The 24,801-nt window shown below is 44.7% G+C and overlaps 1 protein-coding gene across 1 annotated transcript in view; it reads left to right on the top strand.

Annotated features, from left to right (window-relative positions):
• The window catches only part of LOC141258110 (receptor-type tyrosine-protein phosphatase eta-like), a 228,931-nt gene that overhangs the window by 178,885 nt on the left and 25,245 nt on the right, over positions 1–24,801 (top strand). The window contains exons 6-7 of the mRNA XM_073673118.1: positions 11,293–11,550; positions 15,800–16,057. Of these exons, the coding sequence (XP_073529219.1) occupies positions 11,293–11,550; positions 15,800–16,057 (516 nt within the window). The remainder of the gene's footprint in view (positions 1–11,292; positions 11,551–15,799; positions 16,058–24,801) is intronic.

The following is a 24,801-nucleotide window of genomic DNA, read 5'->3' as shown; positions in this document are numbered from 1 at the left end:
AGAAAGAAAAAAAAAATGGTCAGTCATGCCCGTATTGCCTGTTTAAATTCCAAGGGTGTATTTTTAGCTGCTTCCACGATTGCTCAGGAAAAATTAATGGAATTTCGGGTGTTTGTTGATTGTGGGTCTACTCTGAATGTAATTGATGGGGGATTCTTGGAAAGACTCAATTTAAAACCCGAACCTTTATCATCCCCCATTGCTGTGGTTTCTGTGGATGGTTCCCCTTTGAAGAATATTACTCTCAAGGTCTGTGAATTTCCTCTCACTATTAATGGTGTTCACCATGAGAAATTGGATTTGGTAGTTTTGAATAACTTGCCTTCTCCAGTAATATTGGGATTGCCCTGGTTAAAATTTCACAATCCTGTACTGGATTGGTCTACCAATGAAATTAAATCCTGGAGCCATAAATGTTATGACAAGTGTTGTAACGGGCATATTGCAGCTTTGGATAGGGGAGAATTGCCTGTTCCTATTCAGGATTTTTGGAGAGTTTTTTCTGAGAAGGAATCGCAGGTTTTGCCTCCCCATAGAGACTATGATTGTTCTATTGAATTTGTCCCTGGAGCGACTCTTCCTAAAAGTCATTTATTTAACCTTACTATTCCTGAGAGGAAGGCTTTGGAGGAATACATACAGACAAGTTTGGCCGCCGGTCACATTAGGCCCTCTAAGTCTCCTGTGGCGGTTGGATTTTTTTTTGTAAAAAAAAAGGACGGCGGTTTACGTCCTTGTCTGGATTTTCGTGAGATTAACAAAATTACTGTACGCAATCCTTACCCACTGCCATTGATTCCTGATCTGTTTAACCAGTTAATGGGGGCCAAGTGGTTCTCTAAAATTGACCTTAAGGGGGCATACAATCTGTTGCGCATGAAGGAGGGTGATGAATGAAAGACTGCTTTTAACACTCCTGTGGGTCATTTTGAGAATCTGGTTATGCCTTTTGGTCTTACTAATGCTCCTGCATTTTTTCAGAATCTTATTAATGACATCCTGAGACCTTTGATCGGCAAAAATGTGGTTGTGTATTTGGATGACATTTTGATTTATTCGCCGGATCTAGAGTCTCATTGGCGGAGCGTATGTGAGGTATTACAGTTATTAATGGACAATTCGCTTTTTGCTAAGCTGGAGAAATGTGAGTTCGCTGTACAGAGAATTAGTTTTTTGGGCTACATTGTCTCCAGTGAGGGTTTTGAGATGGACCCGGTTAAAGTTCAAGCTGTGCAGGAATGGCCTAGGCCTATTGGTTTGAAATCGATACAGAGGTTTTTAGGTTTCGCCAATTATTACAGAAAATTCATAAAAAAATTTTCTAGTATTGTCAAACCTCTGACCGATCTCACCAGGAAAGGTGCTGATGCGGTTCAGTGGTCTTCTGAGGCCATTGAAGCTTTTGTGTATCTCAAGGAGAGGTTCACCTCTGCTCCCATCCTTATGCAGCCTGATGTGACTAAGCCGTTTTTGGTTGAGGTTGATGCTTCCTCTGTGGGGGTTGGCGCAGTATTGTCTCAGGATAACGGGGATGGATTACATCCCTGTGCCTTTTTTTCAAAAACATTTTCGGAGACTGAACTGAATTACGATATTGGTAATCGGGAATTATTGGCTATTAAACTCGCATTTGAACACTGGCGTCACTTCTTGGAAGGTGCGGAATTTCCCGTTCAGGTTCTTACGGATCATAAAAATCTGATATATCTTGATGCTGCCAAGCGCCTGAATGCCCGTCAGGCTAGGTGGGCACTGTTTTTCTCGCGGTTTAATTTCTCCGTTACTTACATCCCTGGTACTAAGAATGTTAAGGCGGATGCCTTGTCTCGCAGTTTTTCTCCCATAGTCGGTGCTGAGAAAGAGAAGAACATTTTACAAGAAGGTGTTGTGATAGCCGCTTTGGACTCCGTTTTGGAAGAAGAGATTCTTAAAGCACAGGAGAATGCCCCATCTAACACTCCCCATGGGAGGTTGTTTATGCCTGGGACCTTTAGGAGAGATTTATTTGTTGAGTGTCACGAATCTCGGTTGGCAGGTCATCCCGGAATCTCTGAGACCAAGAGACTGGTGGGTCGCAGTTTTTGGTGGCCTGGATGGCAGAAGGAAGTCATTAAGTGGGTGCGTCAATGTACTATATGTGCTAGATCTAAGTCCTCACATACTCCTGCTGCGGGGTTGCTTTGTCCTTTGGAGGTTCCCAGTGCTCCTTGGACACATTTGGCTATGGACTTTATAACTGACCTTCCCCCCTCTGAGGGTTTTACTGTCATCTGGGTGGTCGTGGACCGTTTTAGCAAGATGTGTCACTTGGTTCCCTTTGTCAAACTGCCCTGCGCTAAAACTCTCGCTAAGGCCTTTGTCAAGGAAATTGTCAGACTTCATGGCGTTCCTACTGACATTGTTTCTGATAGGGGTCCTCAGTTCGTGGCTCGTTTTTGGCGTGCCTTTTGTGACAGGTTGGGAATTCATTTGTCGTTCTCGTCCGGATATCATCCTGAATCTAATGGCCAGACAGAAAGGAAAAACCAGGATGTTGAGCAGTTCTTGCGTTGTTTTGTGGCAGACAATCAAGAGGGGTGGTCTGAGTTTCTGCCACTTGCTGAATTTGCTCTGAACAATCATACATCTTCTTCTGCTGGTTGTTCGCCTTTTTTTGTTGTTCTGGGAGACATCCGTCGTTTGGGTCGTTCTCCAAGTTGGGATCTGCCGTGCCTGAGGAGGAGAATTTTTCCGGTGATTTGGAGAGAGTTTGGACGGATGTGCGTGGTAATCTTCAGGAGGCCAACAGAAAATCTAAGGACTACTTTGATAGGAAACGACAGGAGGTTTTGTTCGCTGTTGGTGACATGGTTTGGTTGTCCTCTAGGAATCTGCGGTTGAGGATTCCTTCTAAGAAATTGGGTCCCAAGTTTGTAGGGCCCTTTAAGGTGCTTCAGGTTGTCAACCAATCTGCTGTTAGGTTGGAGGTTCCTACCTCCTGGAGAATTAATCCGGTATTTCATGTCTCTCTGTTGAAAAAGCTGTTGTATCGGATTGTGACGCCTCTGCCTCTGTTCCTCCGGTGGTGGAGGACGGGGAATATGAAATTTCTCGCATCCTTAACTCTAGACTGTATAGAGGTAGTTTGCAGTATCTTGTGGCCTGGAAAGGTTTCGGACCCGAGGATAACTCTTGGGTGAGGTCGGATGATGTTTCCGCGTCCAGACTTATCAGAGCGTTTCACAGGAGATTTCCTGATAAGCCTGGTCCTAGGGGATCCGGAGGATCCTCTTAGAAGGGGGGGTACTGTTAGAACCTTGCTCTTAGGTTTTTTTTCCCTTTGCTGGTCACATGACCTTGTTGGCCTATTTAAGCCTGCTCCGCCCTTCTGGCTTTGCTGGACTTCATTGTATAACTACTTTCTAGCTAGCCTGTGCTCTGTATCTTACTCTGTTAGTTTGCTTGGTCTACGGACCTCTATGTTCTATATATTTTGTTTGTTCTTCTGTCTGCTACTATTTCTGTTAGGAGGTGTCCCATATTCCTCCCAGTCCTTAGTACTTGTAGGGATTCCTTCCCCACATCTATAGGTCTCCGTACAGACTAGCTTAGGACTTTAGCAGGTCTGATCGCAGGATCAGGTTCCCTGTTACATCGTAGGGATTCAGCTGAGTTCTATCGTAGGGACAGATCTCCTCTCTTTCCTTAGCTCTGGTAGCAGAACATAACAATAGGAGCTTTAGTGAAGCAGAGTTTCAATTTAGCGAAAGACTCGTCTGCCTCAGGACTCCAATCCTTAGGATTGGCCCCTTTTTGAGTGAGGGCGGTGATAGGCAAAGCAAGTGTGGAAAAGTGTGGAATAAACTGCCTGTAATAACTTATGAACCCCAAGAAACGCTGAACAGCTTTCAGAGAACGAGGCTCGGGCCACTTCAGAACAGCCTAGAGTTTCTCAGGATCCATAGTAAGACCGGACCCAGAAATAATATAACCCAGGAAGGGTAAGGATTCCTGCTCGAAAAGACACTTCTCAAGCTTCGTATATAAGCGATTCAATCGCAGACGGTGCAATACAGTTTTCACCATTCGACGATGCTGCTCAAGGTCCGAAGAAAAAATCAAGATGTCATCAAGATACACGACAACAGCAATAAGAAGTAAATCCCTGAAGACATCATTCATGAAGTCCTGAAAAACTCCGGGAGCATTGCATAATCCGAAAGGCATGACGAGGTACTCATAATGACCATCCCTGGTATTAAAAGCGTTTTCCACTCATCACCCTCGCGGATTCGCACAAGATTATATGCCCCGCGGAGATCCAATTTAGAGAAAATTGTCGCACCCCAAAACTGATCAAACAGCTCGGTATTCATAGACAAAGGATATTTATTTTTTACTGTCACCGCATTTAGACCACGATAGTCAATGCAAGGACGCAAAGACCCATCCTTCTTAGTGACAAAAAAGAATCCAGCCCCTGATGGGGATGTAGATTTACGGATAAATCCTCTTGCCAGGTTATCTGCAATATATTCTGACATTGCTTTTGTCTCAGGGACCGACAAAGGATATACCCTGCCTCGTGGGGGTTCAGAACCGGTAGTAAATTTATGGCGCAATCATACGCTCTGTGAGGTGGTAGAGTCTCTGCAGCCTTTTTGGAGAAAACATCTGCATACTCCGCATATTGAACGGGTAACGCTGACAGCTCCAGAGGTAACTCAGAACGAGAAACCGGAAGCACCGGACGAATACAATTCCCCTGGCAGGAAGAGCTCCACTGGATAACCTGACCAGTCGACCAGTCCAGATGGGGGGAATGCCTCCGGAGCCAGGGCAGACCCAAAAGTACCGAATCTACCCCCTCCTCCATCACTAGGAAAGAAACAGATTCATAATGGCTAGCTCCTATCTGGAGCTGTATAGCCTCAGTACGATGAGTAACCTCCTTAGGCAGAACAAACCCGTTAACTACCCGGATCTTAACAGGATTACTACGTAAAGTTAATGGAACTGAGTGGCTCTGAGCGAAAGACGCGGACATAGTTTGCCTCTGCTCCCGAGTCCACACAGGCTCCTATCTCCACAGTCTTCTGATCAAGAATGACTGAGGAAGGCAACAGAATTTTGGAGGGAACAAATTCATTCTCTAGTGACTCTCCTCCAACAGACACTAGAACTCTCCGTCTCCCTGAACATGCAGATTTTATTGACCTTTTGGGAAGACGAAGACCCTCCGTGCGTGATACCTCCATGGGCACAGAGGGGTCGCAATTGCCCGGACCCTCACTCAGAGGCGCTGAGAAGGCTGGAGCAGAACGCTCCCGTAGCTTCTCGGCAGTCACCTCCAGTCGTCTCTCGGCAAACCGAAGGTCAATTCTGGTAGCGAGATTAATCAGTGCCTCAATTGTTACTGGCACCTCTCGGGTAGCCAACGCATCTTTAACATGAGAGGCCAGACCTCTCCAGAAAATGGGAATCAGAGCTTAGTCTGGCCAATCCAACTCAGCGGCTAGGGTGCGGAAATGCACCGCATAGTCGCTTACGGACGACGTAGCCTGACTGATAGCGAGAAGACGCATGGCAGTGTCATTGGTGACCTCAGGACCCAAAAAGACCTGTTTGAGGGCTGTTGTGAAACCGGCTACAGTCTGCACAACTGGATCCGACCGTTCCCAGAGTGGAGTAGCCCACTCCAGCGCCCGCTCGGAGAGCAGGGAAAATATAAATCCCACCCTAGTCCTATCAGTGGGGTACACTTGCGGTTGTAACTCGAAATGCACCGCACATTGATTGAGAAACCCCCGACAGATCTGAGCGCTTCCAGAAAACTTATTTGGAAGCGCTAGGTGAGGAGTTGGGACAGGGGAGGGTATAAGGGTGGCTACCATCTGGCCAACAGCCTGAGCGGTCAGAGTGGGAATGTCCAGAGTCAGCGGACATTGTTCTACTTATTGCAACCGAGATTCCAGCTGCTGGATATAGCGTTGCATCGAGGATGAGCTGTTCTGACTCTGTGCAGTAGCCACCATACTCAGCCAGACCCTGGCCTAGTCTAATGTTATGCTAGCGTGTCCTTTAGTAAAATAAAATAAAACTTAAAGGACACGTCGGAGTCCACCGGACTGCAGAGGAGCAGCAGCAGCTGAGTCCCAGAGGAATATTCAGCTAAGCACAGAGAAAGAAATAAACTAGTGTGTTAAGTGCACACACAAGTAGTAACTAAAAAGGTACAATGCTGGGAGTTAGCAACACTCCAGAAACGAAACTAATAAACTTCTGTACTGCAAGACACCGCTGTGTAGAGCAGGAAAGATTTGGCAGCATGAAAACGCCTGAGCACCAGACAGCGGCGTATAGAGCTGCAGATAGCTACAGGCCAGGAATGGCCAGGAACCTAAGTTCCTAAAGAGGTGGAGGATCTCTGCAGCACCCAATACATGGGTGGAAAAGTGGCAGTGTGACCACACATACAATGGCGGAGCCCTGGAATGCTGGATCGGTAGCGAGGACGCCTCCGTGGTGTGGACACCAACCAGTGAACCGACACGGTAGAGCCTGCTGCTCATAGCATTCCCCTAGCCCTAATTGATGGCTAGGATGACAAGGAAGCTTTCAGCAGGAACCCTTGACAATGACTCTCACACACTGCATTTACTGACAGAGACCTCACCCCAGGTTAGAAAGAGATAGACTAGGCACCTGGGCGGAGCCCTTGGAGCCCTTAGATACACTAGAGACAGCTCCAGGACAACCAACCACGCTGTGCCAGACAGCAGGGGGCGTGGCTTAGTGGCACATGACCGCAAGAGGGTGTGGCTTAGCGGCACATGACCACAAGGGCGTGGCTTAGCGGCACATGAGCAGAAAGGCAGAAACCACACTTAGAATCCCTAGAACGGAACCTAAATGCTGACCAGCAGGAAAGGGCCTGACCGGACGCCGCGAGAAAGCCCTTCTCCTGCGTACCAGCCTAACACATACCTTCTGTTTAGCATGGATGGCCTGTGGACAGAGAGGGGGAGGAGAGCATGGTCAGTCGTCCTCTTGGTGAGGACACGGAAGTCTTGCCTGTTAGCAGTCTGGCACGCATGGCTGAGTTTATGTTACGCTGCCTTTCCCATGACCCTCGCGTTCTCAAAATTTTGGGTGACAGTCATTACTGGTTGGTGACACTTCTAGACCCACGTTACAAGGAGAACATTATATCTCTTATTCCTGAGGCGGACAGGTCTACAAAAATGGGGCACTTCCAGAGGGCCCTTGTTGCGGAACTATTAAAAAAATTCCCATCTGAAAACGCTGGCGGCAGAGGTCACAGTTCGTTGGACAACCAAGGAGTACAGGCGAGAGAGACACAACTTCAATCCATCCAGAGGCAGGGGAACACTGTCAAAGTTCTGGGAGAATTTTCTCAGCCCCTCCCATCGCACAGGCCTTGGGGCGCAGGGTACTCTCACAAGGAGTGCAAAGTTTGGGAAGATGCTGAGGGAGTACCATGCCGACAGTACCAACGTCCTCCGTGATTCCTCTGTGCCTTATAATTATTGGGTATCCAAGCTGGATACCTGGAATGAACTGGCTGTCTACGCCTTGGAGGTCCTGGCCTGCCCTGCTGCCAGCATTTTATCAGAGTGGGTTTTTAGTGCCACTGGTGGAATTATAACTTCTGTTTAGCATGCATGGCCTGTGGACAGAGAGGGGGAGGAGAGCATGGTCAGTCGTCCTCTTGGTGAGGACACGGAAGTCTTGCCTGTTAGCAGTCTGGCACGCATGGCTGAGTTTATGTTACGCTGCCTTTCCCATGACCCTCGCGTTCTCAAAATTTTGGGTGACAGTCATTACTGGTTGGTGACACTTCTAGACCCACGTTACAAGGAGAACATTATATCTCTTATTCCTGAGGCGGACAGGTCTACAAAATGGGGCACTTCCAGAGGGCCCTTGTTGCGGAACTATTAAAAAAATTCCCATCTGAAAACTCTGGCGGCAGAGGTCACAGTTCGTTGGACAACCAAGGAGTACAGGCGAGAGAGACACAACTTCAATCCATCCAGAGGCAGGGGAACACTGTCAAAGTTCTGGGAGAATTTTCTCAGCCCCTCCCATCGCACAGGCCTTGGGGCGCAGGGTACTCTCACAAGGAGTGCAAAGTTTGGGAAGATGCTGAGGGAGTACCATGCCGACAGTACCAACGTCCTCCGTGATTCCTCTGTGCCTTATAATTATTGGGTATCCAAGCTGGATACCTGGAATGAACTGGCTGTCTACGCCTTGGAGGTCCTGGCCTGCCCTGCTGCCCGCATTTTATCAGAGTGGGTTTTTAGTGCCACTGGTGGAATTATAACTGATAAGGGCATCGGCCTGTTAACTGAAAATGCTGACAGGCTGACTCTTATAAAATTGAACAAGGGCTGGTTGGGCCAGACTTCTCAACACCACCGAATGATAGCAGCATAACAAACTCAAATCCAGTTTTTTTGGGAAGTGTATTCCCATGCACCTCTTCACACCCACACATGGGTATACGCTTCCTGATTTTGGCTATTTGCTATTGTCCTCCTCCTTCTCATCCTTATCCTCCACCACCATATCACCAGGGTGACCGTCGTCCGTTATGCAACACCCACATAATTTTTTTAAAGGGTGTTTATGATGCATGGGCATTACAAGTATAGGAGGCCCCCTCCTTTCTAATGGAAACATTTTTTATGAGGCCCTCCTCCACGTCCCTTCCAAGGGGCATTGGAGTGCCTCCCAATTTTGGGCAGCCCTTGCATTCACTGCATAGGCAAACACAATGGGAGACTAACTTCCTAATAATGGGAACATAGTTTTCAGGAGGCCCTCTGACCTCCACGTCTCTTCCAAGGGGCATTGGAGTGCCTCCATATTTTTGGCAACCCTTAGATACACTTCATAGGAAAACACAATGTGAGACCCACTTCCTAATAATGGGAACATTTTTTTTCAGGAGGCCCTCCTCTACATCTCTTCCAAGGGGCATTGGAGTGCCTCCAAATTTTTGGCAACCCTTGCATTCACTGCATAGGCAAACACAATGGAAGACTAACTTCCTAATAATGGGAACATTGTTTTCAGGAGGCCCTCTGACCTCTACGTCTCTTCCAAGGGGCATTGGAGTGCCTCCAAATTTTTGGCAACCCTTACATTCACTGCATAGGCAAACACAATGGGAGATCCCCTTCTAATAATGAGAACATTGTTTTCAGGAAGCCCTCCTCTAAGTCTCTTCAAAGGGGTATTGAGGTGCGTCCAAATTTTCAAAGTGGTATTGTGGTGCGTCCAAATTTTGGGCAGCCCTGCTACTCACTGCATACGCAATAACAGTATAGGAGACCCACTCTTTAGTAATGGGAACAATAAAACATAGCCGGCTGATGGCTCTATAAGAATAGTGAGGGCCGGCTGTTGGCCCTTTAAGAATAGTAAAGGCCGCCTGATGGCCCTATAAAAATAGGCTTTGTGACTTTCAGAGTCCCTCCTTCATAAATGAAACACGATGTGTCTGATGATATCTCACACGCCACATGGCCACATAAGGTTGTAAATTGTTAAAATGACATTTCCTGGTGAATGCATTTGTCTTGGTTGAAAGCAATGCAAAAGTGCAAAAACGCATAAAAACTGCTAAGAGTGAACATAGCCCAACTTGTGGAGGAGTATTTTTGTTTTTGGTTATTTATTTTGCTTTATATACAAGTCATTACCCTGGAAAGGATGTTCCTTAACATATTTTCCAGGAAAATGCATTTTGGTTTCTTTTTTGTTTGTTTTATTGTGAGTCCGTAAAAGTGGCATAATACCTCTGACAACGTTGTTGACAGATGTGACCTGGGAGTCAGAAATGCTTCCAGGGGTCTTCCCCATGCTGTTCCCATGTCATTTGACCACTGGTCCCATCGATTTGGGCGATTTTTAGGCCTTCTGCAGACCGCCGGGGGCAGTTGCCTGAAAATGCTCGAGTTTCCCATAGACTTACATTGGGCTTGTTGCTCAGGTCGAGCACCCGAATATTCCAATGTGCTCGACCCAAGCATCGAGCACCCAAGCATTTTAGTGCTCGCCCATCACTAGTATGAATGCCATGCACAAAAATGCACACATTTACAAGCATTGGCATGTTAATAAAGGATATTATTAATGGTTGTCTGAGGAAAATTCTGCCACGTGAATGCACTTGGATATGCAAATCATCAAGATCCGCTGCTGGCTGTTTCCTTTGGAATTGCCGACCAATAACATTCCAGATGTGCTTGAATATGCAGCCGACCATGGTAACACATTTTGGCCATGCAGGTTGTTCATACGCCAAGCTGTAATTGGAAAAAAGACTAGAAGGGTCCTGCTTCCATATGTTTTGCCACCTTACACCATAATTTCAGGAATAGGATCTGTATGATTCCTCATGAAGGCCTCTTCATAGCATTGCCCATGTGGTCTTCTGACCAATCTCCAGCTATAATTGTATCAAAGACAAAAGGGGTACTAGACATCCATTCCAGCCTTCATTGCTGTCTTGCTCCACATCATGATAGTCTTTATAAGTAGTGGTGTGAGGTGGTGACCTGGTAAGTTTGTTTTATGAGTCAATAAAGTTATGCTGATACCAAATTTAGATAATTTAAAGTATTAAAAAAATATATATTTTTTTTAAATGGGGAAAGGCCCCATACTCTGAGAGACGTAACTTTTGTATTTTTCTGTACATAGCATTATAAAATGGCTTGTTTTTTGTGGGATGAGCTGTTTTTTAATTCTTACCATTTTGGTATCCATGTGACTTTCTGATCTATATTTATTCCATTTTTTTCTATGATTTTGAAGTATCAAAGAGTGCTTTTGCCGATTTTTTTTCTTTTCCGGAACTGTTTTTCCTGTTCAGCCCTCACCCCATGGGATAAGTAGGTTAACATTTTATTAGTTTGGACAATTACACACCCCTTGATATATCAAATACATTTACTTTTTTTATTTTTGGATTTTGTTATTTATGAATGGGGGAAAAAAGAGGGTTTAAAGTTTTTATGTTGCAGATAAAGATGTCTTGCATTGGGCCACTGTTACACTTGACAGTAGTATTTAAGGGGTTTTGCTATCAAATTTAGCTTTGATCGCAGCAGTTATTCTAATGTGTCAAAACAACTGAAAATAGCGGTGGATGGAGTGGGCCCAGCTCTTTGCAGTAATGGTGCAACGCAATACATTTACGGCAACAGTAGCTAAGGGGTTAAAAAATCTGTATACTTAACCCAGAAATATAACGGCAGGGTTTTGTTTTCTTTCTAGATCCCGGTGTAGTTAAGAATCTTACAGTTAACAATATCACTACTACTTCAGTGTCTCTGAACTGGGAGAAACCAGATGGAAATGCAGATTCCTATATGATCCAGATCCTTGAAGATCCAAGTCTCAACCGTATTGTGACCACCACTTTGAATACAATCGGAGGCCTCACACCTGGATATTATTACACATTCATGGTTTTTGCTCTTGTTGGAAATAACAGTGTCCAAGGAAAAAAGAATACCACGTATACATACACAAGTGGGTTACTATTGTAGTAGTAACATTACATCATTATGTTGGTGTGTCAGTGGCACAATCATACCCTTAAAGGAGTTGGCCACTACTGTAAGCCCCTTTAATGTGAACTAACTTCCATAGACAACCTCTTTTGTAAATACCGTGGTTTCTAAAATCCTTCTATAACCTGAGCTTCTCTTCTTGTCACATAATCTCTGGCTGAGAATCCACTGACTTCCTGTAATGTCTAGTCAATGTCTACTTATGTTCTTGACTCTGGAATATGATGAGACATCACAGTCATGTTACTTTCATGTTTTGTGGGTGGAAGGGGCTCTATTCAGCAGAGCTCAACCAATGCTTCAGAGAATATAGCTGCAGACACAGATCTCCCATTTCTCATCATTTTTATAGTAGGTACCCTTCACCTGTGAGAGACAGAATCTTAAAAAAAATCCAGAAAATCACATTGTATGAGTTTTTTATGTAATTAATTTGCATTTTATTACATGAAATAAGTATTTGATACAATAGAAAAACAGAACTTAATATTTGGTCCAGAAACCTTTGTTTGCAATTACAGAGGTTAGACATATCCTGTAGTTCTTGACCAAGTTTGCACACACTGCAGCAGTGATTCTGGCCCACTGCTCCATACAGATCTTCTCCAGATCTTTCAAGTTTGTGGGCTGTCGCTGGGAAACATTGAGTTTCAGCTTCTGCCAAAGATTTTCTATTGGGTTCAGGTCGGGAGACTGGCTAGGTCACTCCAGAACCTTGAAAGGCTTCTTACGCGGAGTCACTCCTTAGTTGCCCTGGCTGTGTGTTTCAGGTCATTGTCATGCTGGAAGACCCAGCCACAACCCATCTTCAATACTCTTACTGAGGCAAGGAGGTTCTTGGCCAAAGTCTTGCAATACATAACCCCATCCATCCTTCCTTCAATACGGTACAGTCAACCTGTCCCCTTTGCAGAAAAGCACCCCCAAAGTATGATGTTTCCCCCACCATGCTTCATGGTGGGGACGGTGTTCTTGGGTTGCACTCATCCTTCTTCTTCTTCCAAACACTGCGAGTGGAGTTGATACCAAAAATTTATATTTTGGTCTTATCTGACCACATGACCTTCTCCTATGCCTCCTCTGAATCATATAGATGGTCATTGGTGAACTTGAAATGGGCCTGGACATGTGCTGGCATCACCAGGGGGACCTTGTGTGCCCTGCAGGATTTTAATCCATGACGGAGTACAGTAGTGTGTTACTAACGGTAATGTTTGAGACTGTGGTCCCAGCTCTCTTCAGGTCATTGATCAGGTCCTCCCGTGTAGTTTCTCAGAATCATCCTTACCCCCACGAGGCGAGACCTTGCATGGAGCCCCAGACAGAGGAAGATTGACAGTCATCTTGTGTTTCTTCCATTTTCTAATAATTGTGGCAACAGTTTTTGCCTTCTCACCAAGTTGCTAGCCCATGACAGCCTTGCGCAAGTCTACAATTTTGTCCCCGGTGTCCTTAGACATCTCCTTGGCCTTGGTAGGCCATGGTGGGGAGGTTGGAGTGTGATTGACTGAGTGTGTGGACAGGTGTCTTTTATACAGGTAACGAGTTAAAACAGGTGCAATTAATGCAAGTAATGAGTGCAGATTAGGAGGGCTTCTTAAAGAAAAACTAACAGGTCTGTGAGAGTCAGGATTCTTGCTGGTTGGTAAGTGATAATATAGTTATTTCATGCATTAAAATGCAATTTAATTATTTAAAAATCATAAAATGTGATTTTCTGGTTTCTATTTTTAGATTCTGTCTCTCACATTTGAAGTGTACCTACGATAAAAATTGCAGACCTCTCCATTCTTTTTAGGTGGGAAAACTTGCAAAATCAGTAGTGTGTGAAATACTTATTTTCCCCACTGTATATATACATACACACCCTGCGTAATATATACACTGCTCAAAAAAATAAAGGGAACACTTAAACAAGACAATGTATCACCAAGTCAATGACACTTCTGTGAAATCAACCTGTCCAGTTATAAAGCAACACTGATGGTGAATCAATTTCTCCTGCTGTTGTGTAAATGGAACAGACAACAGGTAGAAATGATAGGCAATTAGCAAGACAACCCCTATAAAGTAGTGGTTCTGCAGGTGGTGGCCACAGACCATTTCTCTGTTCTCATCCTTTTTGGCTGTTTTGGTTTATTTTTGCATTTTGTCATTGCTGTCAACTCTAGTGGCACAGTAGCATGAGGCATAGTCTATAGTACAACCCACAGAAGTAGCTCAGGTAGTGCAGCTCATCCAGGATGGCACATAAATACAAACTGTGGCAAGAAGGGTAGCTGTGTCTGTCAGCACAGTGTCCAGAGCATGGAGCAGATACCAGGAGACAGGCCAGGACACCAGGAGATGTGGAGGGTGCCGTAAGAGTGCAAAAACCCAGCAGCAGGACTGCGACCTCCTCTTTTGTGCAAGGAGGAACAGGAGGAGCAGTGCTAGAGTCCTGCAAAATGATCTCCAGTAGGCCACTAACATCCATGTGTCTGCTCAAACTGTCAGAAACAGACTCCATGAGGGTGGTATGAAGGCCTGACATCCACATGTGCTAGACGATTGACATTTTCCAGACAACACAAAGACTTGCAGATTCAACATTGGCGCTCTGTGCTCTTCACCTATGAGAGCAGTTTCACACTGAGCACATGTGACAGAGTCTGGAAACGCCATGGAGAACGTTCTGCTGCCTGCAACATCCTCCAGCATGACCGGTTTGGCAGTGGGTCAGAAATGGTGTAGGGAGGCATTTCTTTGGAGGGCCGCACAGCCCTCTATGTGCTAGCCAGAGGTACCCTGACTGCCATTAGGTACCGGGATGAGAACCTCAGACCCATTGTGAGATCATATATGCAGGTACAGTGGGCTTTGGGTTCCTTCTGATGCATGACAATGCTAAGCCTCATGTGGCAGAAATGTGTCAGCAGTTCCTGCATGATGAAGGCATTGATACTTTGGACTGGTCTGCCCATTCCACAGACCTGAATCCAATTGAGAACATCTGGGACATCATGTCTCGTTCCATCCACCAGCGCCACGTTGCACCACAGACTGTCCAGGAGTTGACTGCAGTTTTAATCCAGGTCTGGGAAGATATCCCTCAGGAGAACATTCACCACCTCATCAGGAGCATGTCCAGGCATTGTAAGGAGGTCATACTAGTACATGGAGGCCACACACACTACTGAGCATCATTTTCTTGTCTTGAGGCATTTCCACTGAAGTTGGATCAGCCTGTAATTTAATTTTACACTTTTGATTTTGAGTATCATTCCAAATTCAGATCTCCATTGGATATTCATTTTGACTTACATTGATCATTTTTATGTTTTACTGTTCTCAACGCATTCCACTATGTAATGAATAAAGATTTGCAACTGGAATATTTCATTCTAGGATGTGGTATTTTAGTGTTCCCTTTATTTTTCTGAGCAGTGTATATACACCATTCTGTTTTTCTACTATTATATACATACATACATACAACTCTCACCTCATCCATCCTATTATAGTAACATATGATTAGTCAATGATGAGGAGTAGGGGATAATCTTTATTGCCAGGATTGTTGTTCCGGTGCTTTGAGTTACAACTGTACACTGTAACAGTGAATTACCTGCCGCAGTCTCCTGGCTAGGGCATTAGGCTGCATCTGTGTGTGAAGCTGAGGGAGGAGTGCCTCCAAACCACAGTCAGAGTTACAGGGGTGTGCTCACTGCTGGCTTGAAGCCCAGAACAAGGGCTGATGAAAAATTCTGAAAAGGAAATGATGGCTGTGAGCAACAGAGCTGATGCCAGGGCACATGAAGTGAAATAAAAAGGTACAAAATGACATAGAAATTGGCAGAAAAGGTATAATGGGTTATTTGAGGTCATTATGCTTAGGCATATATGGCAAAACTAGTAACTGAGTAAGGCCACGGCCCCACTATCAGCATTTGTTCAGTATTCGGTCAGTATTTTTTCTCAGAAGTGGGAAACAAAACCAGGAGTGGATGATAAATGCAGAATTGGGGACTTGTTTCTATTATACCTTTTCTCTGATTGTTCCTCATCTGGTTTTGGCTCCCACTCCTGAGAAAAAATACTGACCAAATACTGATAGTGGGGCCATGGCCTTAGGGTAGTAAAAAACCTCTGTAAACACACAAGTACAGTATATGATTCTTGGTATGTTGTAAACTGAAAAATAACTGTGTGTTTTGGTTACTTCCTAGAACCTGAAATAGTGGGGAATCTTAAGAGGGTGAATGTCACAACCACCTCTGTGTCTCTGAGCTGGGAGAAACCGATTGGAAATGCAAGCTCTTACCTAATTAAAATTGTTGAAAATACAACTTTTAGTAAAATTGTGTTTACAACCTTTGATACAATCGGAGGCCTCACACCTGGATGTTATTACACATTCATAGTCTTTGCTTTTGTTGGAAATAACAGTGTCCAAGGAGAAAAGAATACCACGTATATATATACAAGTAAGTAATTATCACAGTGTTATTGGAAATGTACACAAACTGCATAATATGACTGTTAATTAACTATGCAATTTGCTCAGCGCTTCAGTTGAACATTTGTGGAGCGCCAAACATTCATTTTAGGTTTGCTATATCCTTGTATATGACTTTTTGATCACTTATTTTACTGTACATTTATTACTGAGATAATATGATCAAAAAAACAAAAATTCTGGGATTTTTTTTAATGTTTAATTTTTTTAATGACATTCATTGTGAGGGATAAATAATGTAATATTTTAATAGTTTGAATATTTACAAATTACAAACAAAAGGTATAGCAAATACTGTATACAGTATGTTTTGTGGTTTTATTTTTTATGTAACAATTGGGAAGATTGATTATTTATTTTTTTCATTTACAAATAAAACATGGCAATCACTAATCTTACAAAACTTTATTCTACCAGAAGCATTAAAACAACAAAGTCAAGCAGGATGGGAGGTACAGATCGTTTCACGCTACCTAGCTCTTCATCTGGCCTTTGGCCTCAAGGGAACATATCACTCTTCTTGATCTGCAGCTATTATGCACATTCTAGTCATTTTAAAAGTAATTTACCAATTTAATGTACATAATAATACATACTAATCCAAAATTGCTACATTTTCATTGAATGTGGAGGCAGTGGAAGAAGCGGAGTAGGAGGCAACATGGACAGAGAAACATCCAGCAATTCTCTGTGGTGGCAGGACAACCACCTCAGGCTCAGCCGCCACTACATTTACCCAGTGGGCAGTTAGGGAGCTATAACGTCTCTGCCTGTGCTTACTGGTCCACTTATCAGTGGTTATGTTGACCTTGCCACTGATGCCGTTGCGCAGTGCACACCTGATTTTGTTCGCAACATGTTTGTGCAGGGCAGAGCTGGCCCACCTGGAAAAATAGAGGTGGCTGGGAACCACGTACTGTGGGAAATCTACCATCATAAGTTTTTTTTAAAAGTGTCCGTGTCCACCAGCCGGAGTGGCAACATTTCAAAGGCCAAGAATTTTGAAATGCTGACATTCAGGACCAGAGCTCGTGGATGGTTAGGGGGTACTTCCTCTTTCTCTCTAGAGTTTGGGGGATGGACAGCTGAACGCTTTCCATGGGACAGTGTGGAGATGCTCAGTGACACTGCTGCTGGTGCTGTCACATCCTCTTTGTGGGGAGCCAGGTGGCCCTGTTGCTTGGGAGCGGGAGGAAGAGGACAAGACCGCAGAAGAAGAGGGAGCAGGAGGTGCCTCAGATCTTTCCTGTTTTTTCAGGTGTGTACTCCACTTCAGCTTGTGCTTTGCATTCAGATGCCTCATCATGCAGGTGGTCTCTAATGGCACAGCATGCAAACTACCCGTGTCTTCTTGTCAGCACATGGCCTGAAGAAATGCCACGCCAAGGAGCTCCTTTGAGCTGGCTTTGGTGTCCTCAGTTCGTCGGCGTGGTGGGCAGTAGCAGCCAACATACTGGCTAGGGGCCAGCCTCTGTGCTTTTGCACTCTGCTCTCTCTTTTGCTGTGCAGCTAGGGCAGCATGACCACTGCTTCTTCCTCCGAACTGCCCACGTCACTTAACTCCATGTGTGGTCTAGGACCTCATCATCATCTCCCGCATCATCTTCCACCCAGTCCTCACCCCTGCCCTCCTTGCCGATCGGCACACTGCAGAAAGACTTTGCAATTGGCACCTGTGTTTCATCATCCTCATCAGAGATGTGCTGTGGTGGTCCACTGACCATTTGCACTACCCCTCCCACATACTAATCGTCAAACAGAACAAGTGGTTGGGTATACGTGCAATCTGTCCCACTTCTGGGGCAGGGCCAGGTGGATGGCCCACGGAACCACAGCCACCGGAGTCATCAGAAAACAGAAGTGACTGCTGCATGACTTGGGGCTCAGACTGCTTGCCTGATATGCCTGATATGCTAGGGGGTGAGGTGGAAGACAGATGCCCATGGGCTGCAGGTGCAAACTCTGCACTTTCAGTAGCGGACTGGGTGGAAGACAAAGCAAAGGAACTGGAAGCACTCTCAGCCATCCAATCTAAAACTGCCTCTACTTGTTCTGGCATCACCATTCTGTCCAGCAGTATTCAGGCCTACAAAAATTACACAGAACATCCTGTCGCCTGTGTCACCAGAGTCGGCGTAGAAGGCACAGATCGGCCACGTCCTCTCCCTGCAGCGCTGCACCACCACCACATCCCCTATTGTATGCTCTTTTCATTCTTTGAACCCAAAAAAAGTGCAGAGTATTACACAGCCTGTATGCAGAGATAGAGTGGCCAGCAGATTATTACACTGCCTGTATGCAGAGCACCCCCAACGAGGTTGTTTTGCACAGTACCCCCCAATAATAGCAAAAAACAAACACAAAAACAGTGTTGGCTACCTTCTCCTCTTCCACTTACACCGCCACGTCCACCTCCACCCCATCCTTCTTCTCCACTTGGACCTCTGCCTCCTGGTTCAAGATTATTATTTTTTATTCTATGTTATTTCAAGTTATTTTTCTATACACATTTGTTTGCAAGGCATTTGTCCTGCTCTTACTCCCATTTTGATTCCTTTTGCAGCCTAATTGCCCTTAGTATGACCATTTTACAGCACAAAACTTTCTGTCTCCATTGACTTCTATGGAGTTCTGGTACTCAAACCGAACTTTGAACAGTTTTGTCGAACCCAACGAACCCGAACATCCATGGGTCTGCTCAGCCCTAGTCAGAGGCCTTGTGAGGCATTATGCAGCGTAAAATTGTAATCGCCTTGCTGCAGCGTAACTCTGGGTAGCTTTGTTGTTATGCTTCTGGCATAATATGAATGCAGAATATTTGTGAGTGCCATTTTTTATTCCTAAATGAAGGAATATGTAATTAAGTATATGGCATCATGAGTACAATCCTTGTCTGCAAGTATGATCTCTGAACTTCATGAGCATTTGAGTGAAAAATATTTGGGGTAGGGCAATGGTTTACGACTACAGACTTCATAGTTTCTTAAAGGAGATTGCTAATTTACAGTACATATAAGTTAAATAAGACTATTTATATATATATATATATATATATATATATATATATATATATACACATATACACAGTTGAAACCAGAAGTTTACATACACTGTATAAGAAGACACGTATGCATGTTTTTCTCAATATCTGCCATGAAATCAGAATAAACCATTCCCATTTTAGGTCAGTTAGGATTACCATAATTTTTAATATTTGTCAAATATGCAATTGTTCCAGAAAATTAATTATTTCTCCCAGAAAGTTACTGCAGCTACACATGTTTGGTTATACATGTTTATCTCCTTTGTGTGCTTGGAGCAACACAAAAAAAACCATAGAAAAAAAAGCAAATTGGATATCATTTCACACAAAACCCCAAAAATGGACTGGACATAATTGTTGGCACCTTTCCAAAATTGTGGGTAAACAACTTTGCTTCAAGCAAGTGATGCTCATTCAAACTAACCCGTGGCAAGTAACAGGTGTGGACAATATGAAAATCACACCTGAAATCACATAAAAAGAGAAGTTGACTCAATCTTTGCATTATGTGTCCGTGTGTGCCACACTAAGCATGGAGAACAGAAAGAGGAGAAGAGAACTGTTTGAGGACTTGAGAACTAAAATTGTTGAATTATATCAATAATCTCAAGGTTACAAAACTATCTCTAGAGATCTTAATGTTACTTTGTCCATGATGCGCAACATAATCAAGAAGTTTACAACTCATGGCAATGTAGCTAATCTCCCTGGACGTGGACAGCAGAGAAAGATTGATGAATGATTGCAATACAGGGTAGTCCGGATGGTGGATCAGCAACCCCAATCACGTTCCAAAGAATTTTCTGCAGGCTCATGGTGCATCAGTGTCAGTGCGAACTATCCATTGACTTTTGAATGAAATGCTATGCCAGGAGACCCAGGAGGACCTCACTGCTGACAAAGAAACATAAAAAAATCTAGACTGCAGTTTGCCAAAATGCATGTAAGTAAGCCAAAATCCTTCTGGAAAAACGTCTTGTGGATCAGATAGAGCTTTTTGGTAAAGCACATCATTCTACTGTTTAAAGAAAATTTAATGAGGCCTAAAAAGAAAAGAACACAGTACCTACAGTTAAATATGGTGGAGGTTCAAAGATGTTTTAGGGTTGTTTTGCTGCCTTTGCACTGGGTACCTTGACTGTGTGCAAGGCATCATGAAATCTGAAGATTACCAAAGGATTTGGGGTTGCAATATAGTGCCCAGTGTCAGAAAGCTGGGTTTGCATCCTAGGTCATGGGTTTTCCAGCAGGATAATGACCCCAAACATATTTCAAGAAGCACCCAGAAATGGATGGAAACAAAGTGCTGGAGAGTTCTGAAGTGGCCAGCAAAGAGCCCAGACCTAAATCACATTGAACACTTGTGGAGAGATGTTAAAATTGCTGTTGGGAGAAGGCACCCTTCTAATTTGAGAGACCTGGAGCAGTTTGCAAAATAAGAATGATCCAAAATTCCAGTTTAGAGGTGTAAGGAAGCGATTGATTTATTTCAAAGGGTGTGCAACCAAATATTAAGTTGAGGGTGCCAACAATTATATTCAGCCCATTTTTGGGGTTTGTTTGAAAGTATGTCAAATTTACCTTTTTTTCTCTGTTTTTTGTGTTGTTTCAATACATACAAAAGAAATAAACATGTACATAACAAAACATGTGTAATTGTTATAATTTTCTGGGAGAAATACTTTATTTTTTGGAACAATTTCAAGAGTGTGAACACTTTCAGCCATGACTGTTTTAAGTTTTTTATTCTTCAAAACTTTCACTTACAGTTTTTTGAACCTTAAACAGGAACATTTTTTTAACCCTAGTCTACATCCTGATCTAAAGTGAACATTTGATTTTAGCGATTTAGCAATTTTTCAATTTGCGCTCCTGTCCCTGCTCTCTAAACTCCCTTTTTCTTTCAAAAGACATAACTTTTTTACATAATTGTATCAAGGCATATTTGGTAAAACTTGATGATATCATTAAAAATGTGTAAATATTTCCAAGTGCAGAAAAAATGCCCCCCAAAATGTGATTTCACCTTAGTTCTTTGAATTTGTTTTAAAAATATTTGATAAAAATATCCTGGCAACATGATTTCAGAGGTCAACACAAATCCGGTGATACCAATCATTTTTATATTTTTTTCTATTTACATTTTTTTTTTGTATTTAATTGGTTTGTATTGCCATTTCTTTGAGCCCTGTAACATTTTAATTTTTCCATCAATGGAGCTGTGCTAAGGCTTGTTTTTCGCATGGTCAGATTGCTGGATGCAGTGTCGGACTGGACTACCTTGGGCCCTCCAGAGAAAAATCATTCTTGGAGCCCACCATGCAGTTATGTAAAAATACCAGACAGGATAGATTCTATATACTACACCACACAGGAGAGCTGTCAGATCCTCTATATACTACACTACACAGGAGAGGTGACAGATCCTCTATATAATATTCAAGCTTCAATCCCGAGTTTGGCGATGCTTTCCAAGCAGCTGGTCCCGGCTGTACCCAACGATCTTCTAGCTGAGGGAGACTCTTCGCTTTTCCCAGAAGGCACCTGGAATATGCAAATTGTCCTTTTCAAGCTTCAATCCCTGGTTTGACGATGCTTTCAAAGCAGCTGGTCCTGGCTGTACCCAACGATCTTCTAGCTGAGGGAGACTCTTCGCTTTTCCCAGAAGGCACCTGGAATATGCAAATTGTCCTCTTCAAGCTTCAATCCCTGGTTTGGCGATGCTTTCCAAGCAGCTGGTCCCGGCTGTACCCAACGATCTTCTAGCTGAGGGAGACTCTTCGCTTTTCCCAGAAGGCACCTGGAATATGCAAATTGTCCTCTTCAAGCTTCAATTCTTGGTTTGGCGATGCTTTCCAAGCTGCTGGTCCCAGCTGTACCCAACAATCTTCTAGCTGAGGGAGGCTCTTTGCTTTTCCCAGAAGGCACCTGGAATATGCAAATTGTCCTCCTCAAACTTCAATCCCTGGTTTGGCGATGCTTTCCAAGCAGCTGGTCCTGGCTGTACCCAACGATCTTCTAGCTGAGGGAGACTCTTCGCTTTTCCCAGAAGGCACCAGGAATATGCAAATTCAAGCTTCAAGCTTCAATCCCTGGTTACCCCCAATATACAGGTCAGCTATTTAAAACTGTGGTTTTCCGTCACACGTATCACATACAAGTTCACTCCAAATTCAGCCATTTCTGACCTCCATTTAAATTTTGTTGCAGTGTGTTAGTGAAGTTATTGACAAGAGGTCGCTGTGAAAAATAGTAATTTACAGCCAGCTATTTAAAACTGTGGTTTTCGGTCACACGTATCACATATCACTGCGGTTCTAATCCAGCCATTTGTAGTGAATGTGGAAAATATTGTCCTCCATTTAAAATGGGCAAGGAGCGTGGCAAGGGATGGGGAAGTGGACGTGATGGTGCATGCAGAGGACAAGGCCAAGGCCGTGGGCAAGTTGAAATTGTGCCAAAACAAACACCTACATCTTGTCGCTCGACCTTCCTGTCCCAATTAATAGGGGACCGAAGAACACCACTATTGAACACAGAGCAGTGTGAAAAGGTTATTGGTTGGATAGCAGATAATGCTTAAAGTCACTTAGCCACCACCACCCTGTCTTCCACATGGTCAAGTCTCAGTAGCCGTGAGTCTGGACTGCATATTCCTCACCCTGATCCTCCTTCCTCCCACCATGTCGAGTGCCCGGAGACAACTGATCCCACACTTGGACACTCCAAAGAGCTGTACACTTTTCCATTTATAGATTCGGGCCTCTCGCCCAGTCCACGTGTAACAATGCCCAAATATTTGAGCAGCCACGGTCACACAAAGGCAACGGTGGGAAACTGTCACAAGAGGTGGATGATGATGAGACACAATTGTCAGTCAGGAGGAGGACCAGGGTGCAGAAGTGGAAAATGAGATGGTGGACGATGAAGTCACTGCCCCAACCTGGCAAGGTGACCTGCAGAGCATGGACAGCAGCACACAGGAGGAGGGAGGCGTACCACCACAAAAGGCAAGAACATGCAGTGTGGTGGCCGCAGACAGAAGGTGGGTAAATGCTCCCCGTAACATCAACACGACGCAAGTTGCCAGTACAGCTGCTAGATCTTCCCGAGTCTGGTTGTTTGCCAATAACCCCAAAAAGGCCATTTGCACCACCTGCCAGGCCAGCATCAGCAGGGGTAGCAAAGCTAGCAGCCTGACCACCACCAGCATGATCAGGCACATGGCAGCAAAGCACCCGACTAAGTGGGCCGAACTCCAGGGTCCAGCAACATGTCTGCGGGTGACACCACTGCTTGTTCCGCTGTTGTGCGTGCACGCCAATCCCCTGTCCATGGCGCATGCCAAGATGCCTCCCGCTCTGCAACTGTAGTTGAACATTCTCAACTAACACCATCTGCAAGCACGTCCACGTCCTTGTCCCAGTTCAGCGTTCAGTTGTCCCTACCTCAGTCCTTGGAATGCAAGCACAAATACGCAGCTAATGCCCCACATGCCACACTACTAAATTCACACATTTCGCGATTGCTTGCGCTCGAAATGTTTCCTTTTAAGCTCGTGGAGACGAAAGCTTTCCGCAACCTGATGGCGGCGGCCATCCCTCGGTACTCAGTCCCCAGCTGCCACTATTTCTCCCTGTGTGCCGTCTCCGCATTACACAAGCACGTGTCCCACAACATTAGCCGTGCCCTCAACAATGCATTTACTGGGAAAGTCCACCTAGCCACAGACACGTGGACAAGTGCTTGTGGGCAGGCACGGTACATCTCGCTGACGGCACACTGGCTTAACATTGTGGAAGCCGGGACCCAGTCGGACCTTGGGATGGAACACGTCCCGACACTGAGGATTGCGGGCCCTGAGTCAATCAGGGTTGCACCCACATTCTACAGCTCCTGCACCTCCTCCTCCTCTTCAGCATCCATCTCCGAAATGACCACATCAGTCGCAAGCTGGAAGCACTGCCTCGGCCCAGCGACAACAGGCTGTGCTAAAGCTAATATGCTTAGGTGACAAACCACACAACGCTGAAGAGTTGTGGACAGCTCTGAAAGAGCAGGAAGATCTGTGGCTGACATTGCAGAACCCTACAGTCAGGCATGGTTGTGTGTGACAATGGCCGGAATCTGGTGGCGGCTCTGAGGCGAGGTGAGCTCACACACATACCATGACTGGCCCATGTGCTCAACCTCGTTGTTCAGCGGTTTCTCAAAACCTATCCAGATCTGTCAGATCTGCTTGTCATAGTGCGCCGCCTGTGTGACCATTTTAGAAATTCAGCTACAGTGTCCGCTGCTCTAGCCGTGCTTCAGCAGCATTTGCAGCTTCCAGCTCACCGACTGGTGTGTGATGTCCCTACGCATTGGAACTCTACATTTCAGATGTTGGGAAGGATTTGTGAACAGAAGAGGGCAGTTGTTGACTACCTGCATCAACATGGCAGTCGGTATTCAGGTCAGACCCCACACATAAAACCTCAGGAGTGGACATGGACGTCAGACATCTGTACCATCCTGCAAAACTTTGAGGACTCCACCAAGATGGTGAGCAGTGATTATGCCATAATTAGCGTCACTATCCTGCTTCACTGTCTTCTGAAACGCTCTCTGCTCTCAATTAAAGAGGATGCATTGCAGGCGGAGCACGGTGAGATGGTGCAATGAACCAT

Source organism: Phyllobates terribilis, unplaced genomic scaffold (assembly GCF_046119375.1).
Source record: "Phyllobates terribilis strain yellow unplaced genomic scaffold, ASM4611937v1 Scaffold_3__8_contigs__length_932513732, whole genome shotgun sequence".
Classification (NCBI taxonomy): Eukaryota; Metazoa; Chordata; class Amphibia; order Anura; family Dendrobatidae; genus Phyllobates; species Phyllobates terribilis.
This window is presented reverse-complemented; position numbering and strand designations above follow the sequence as displayed.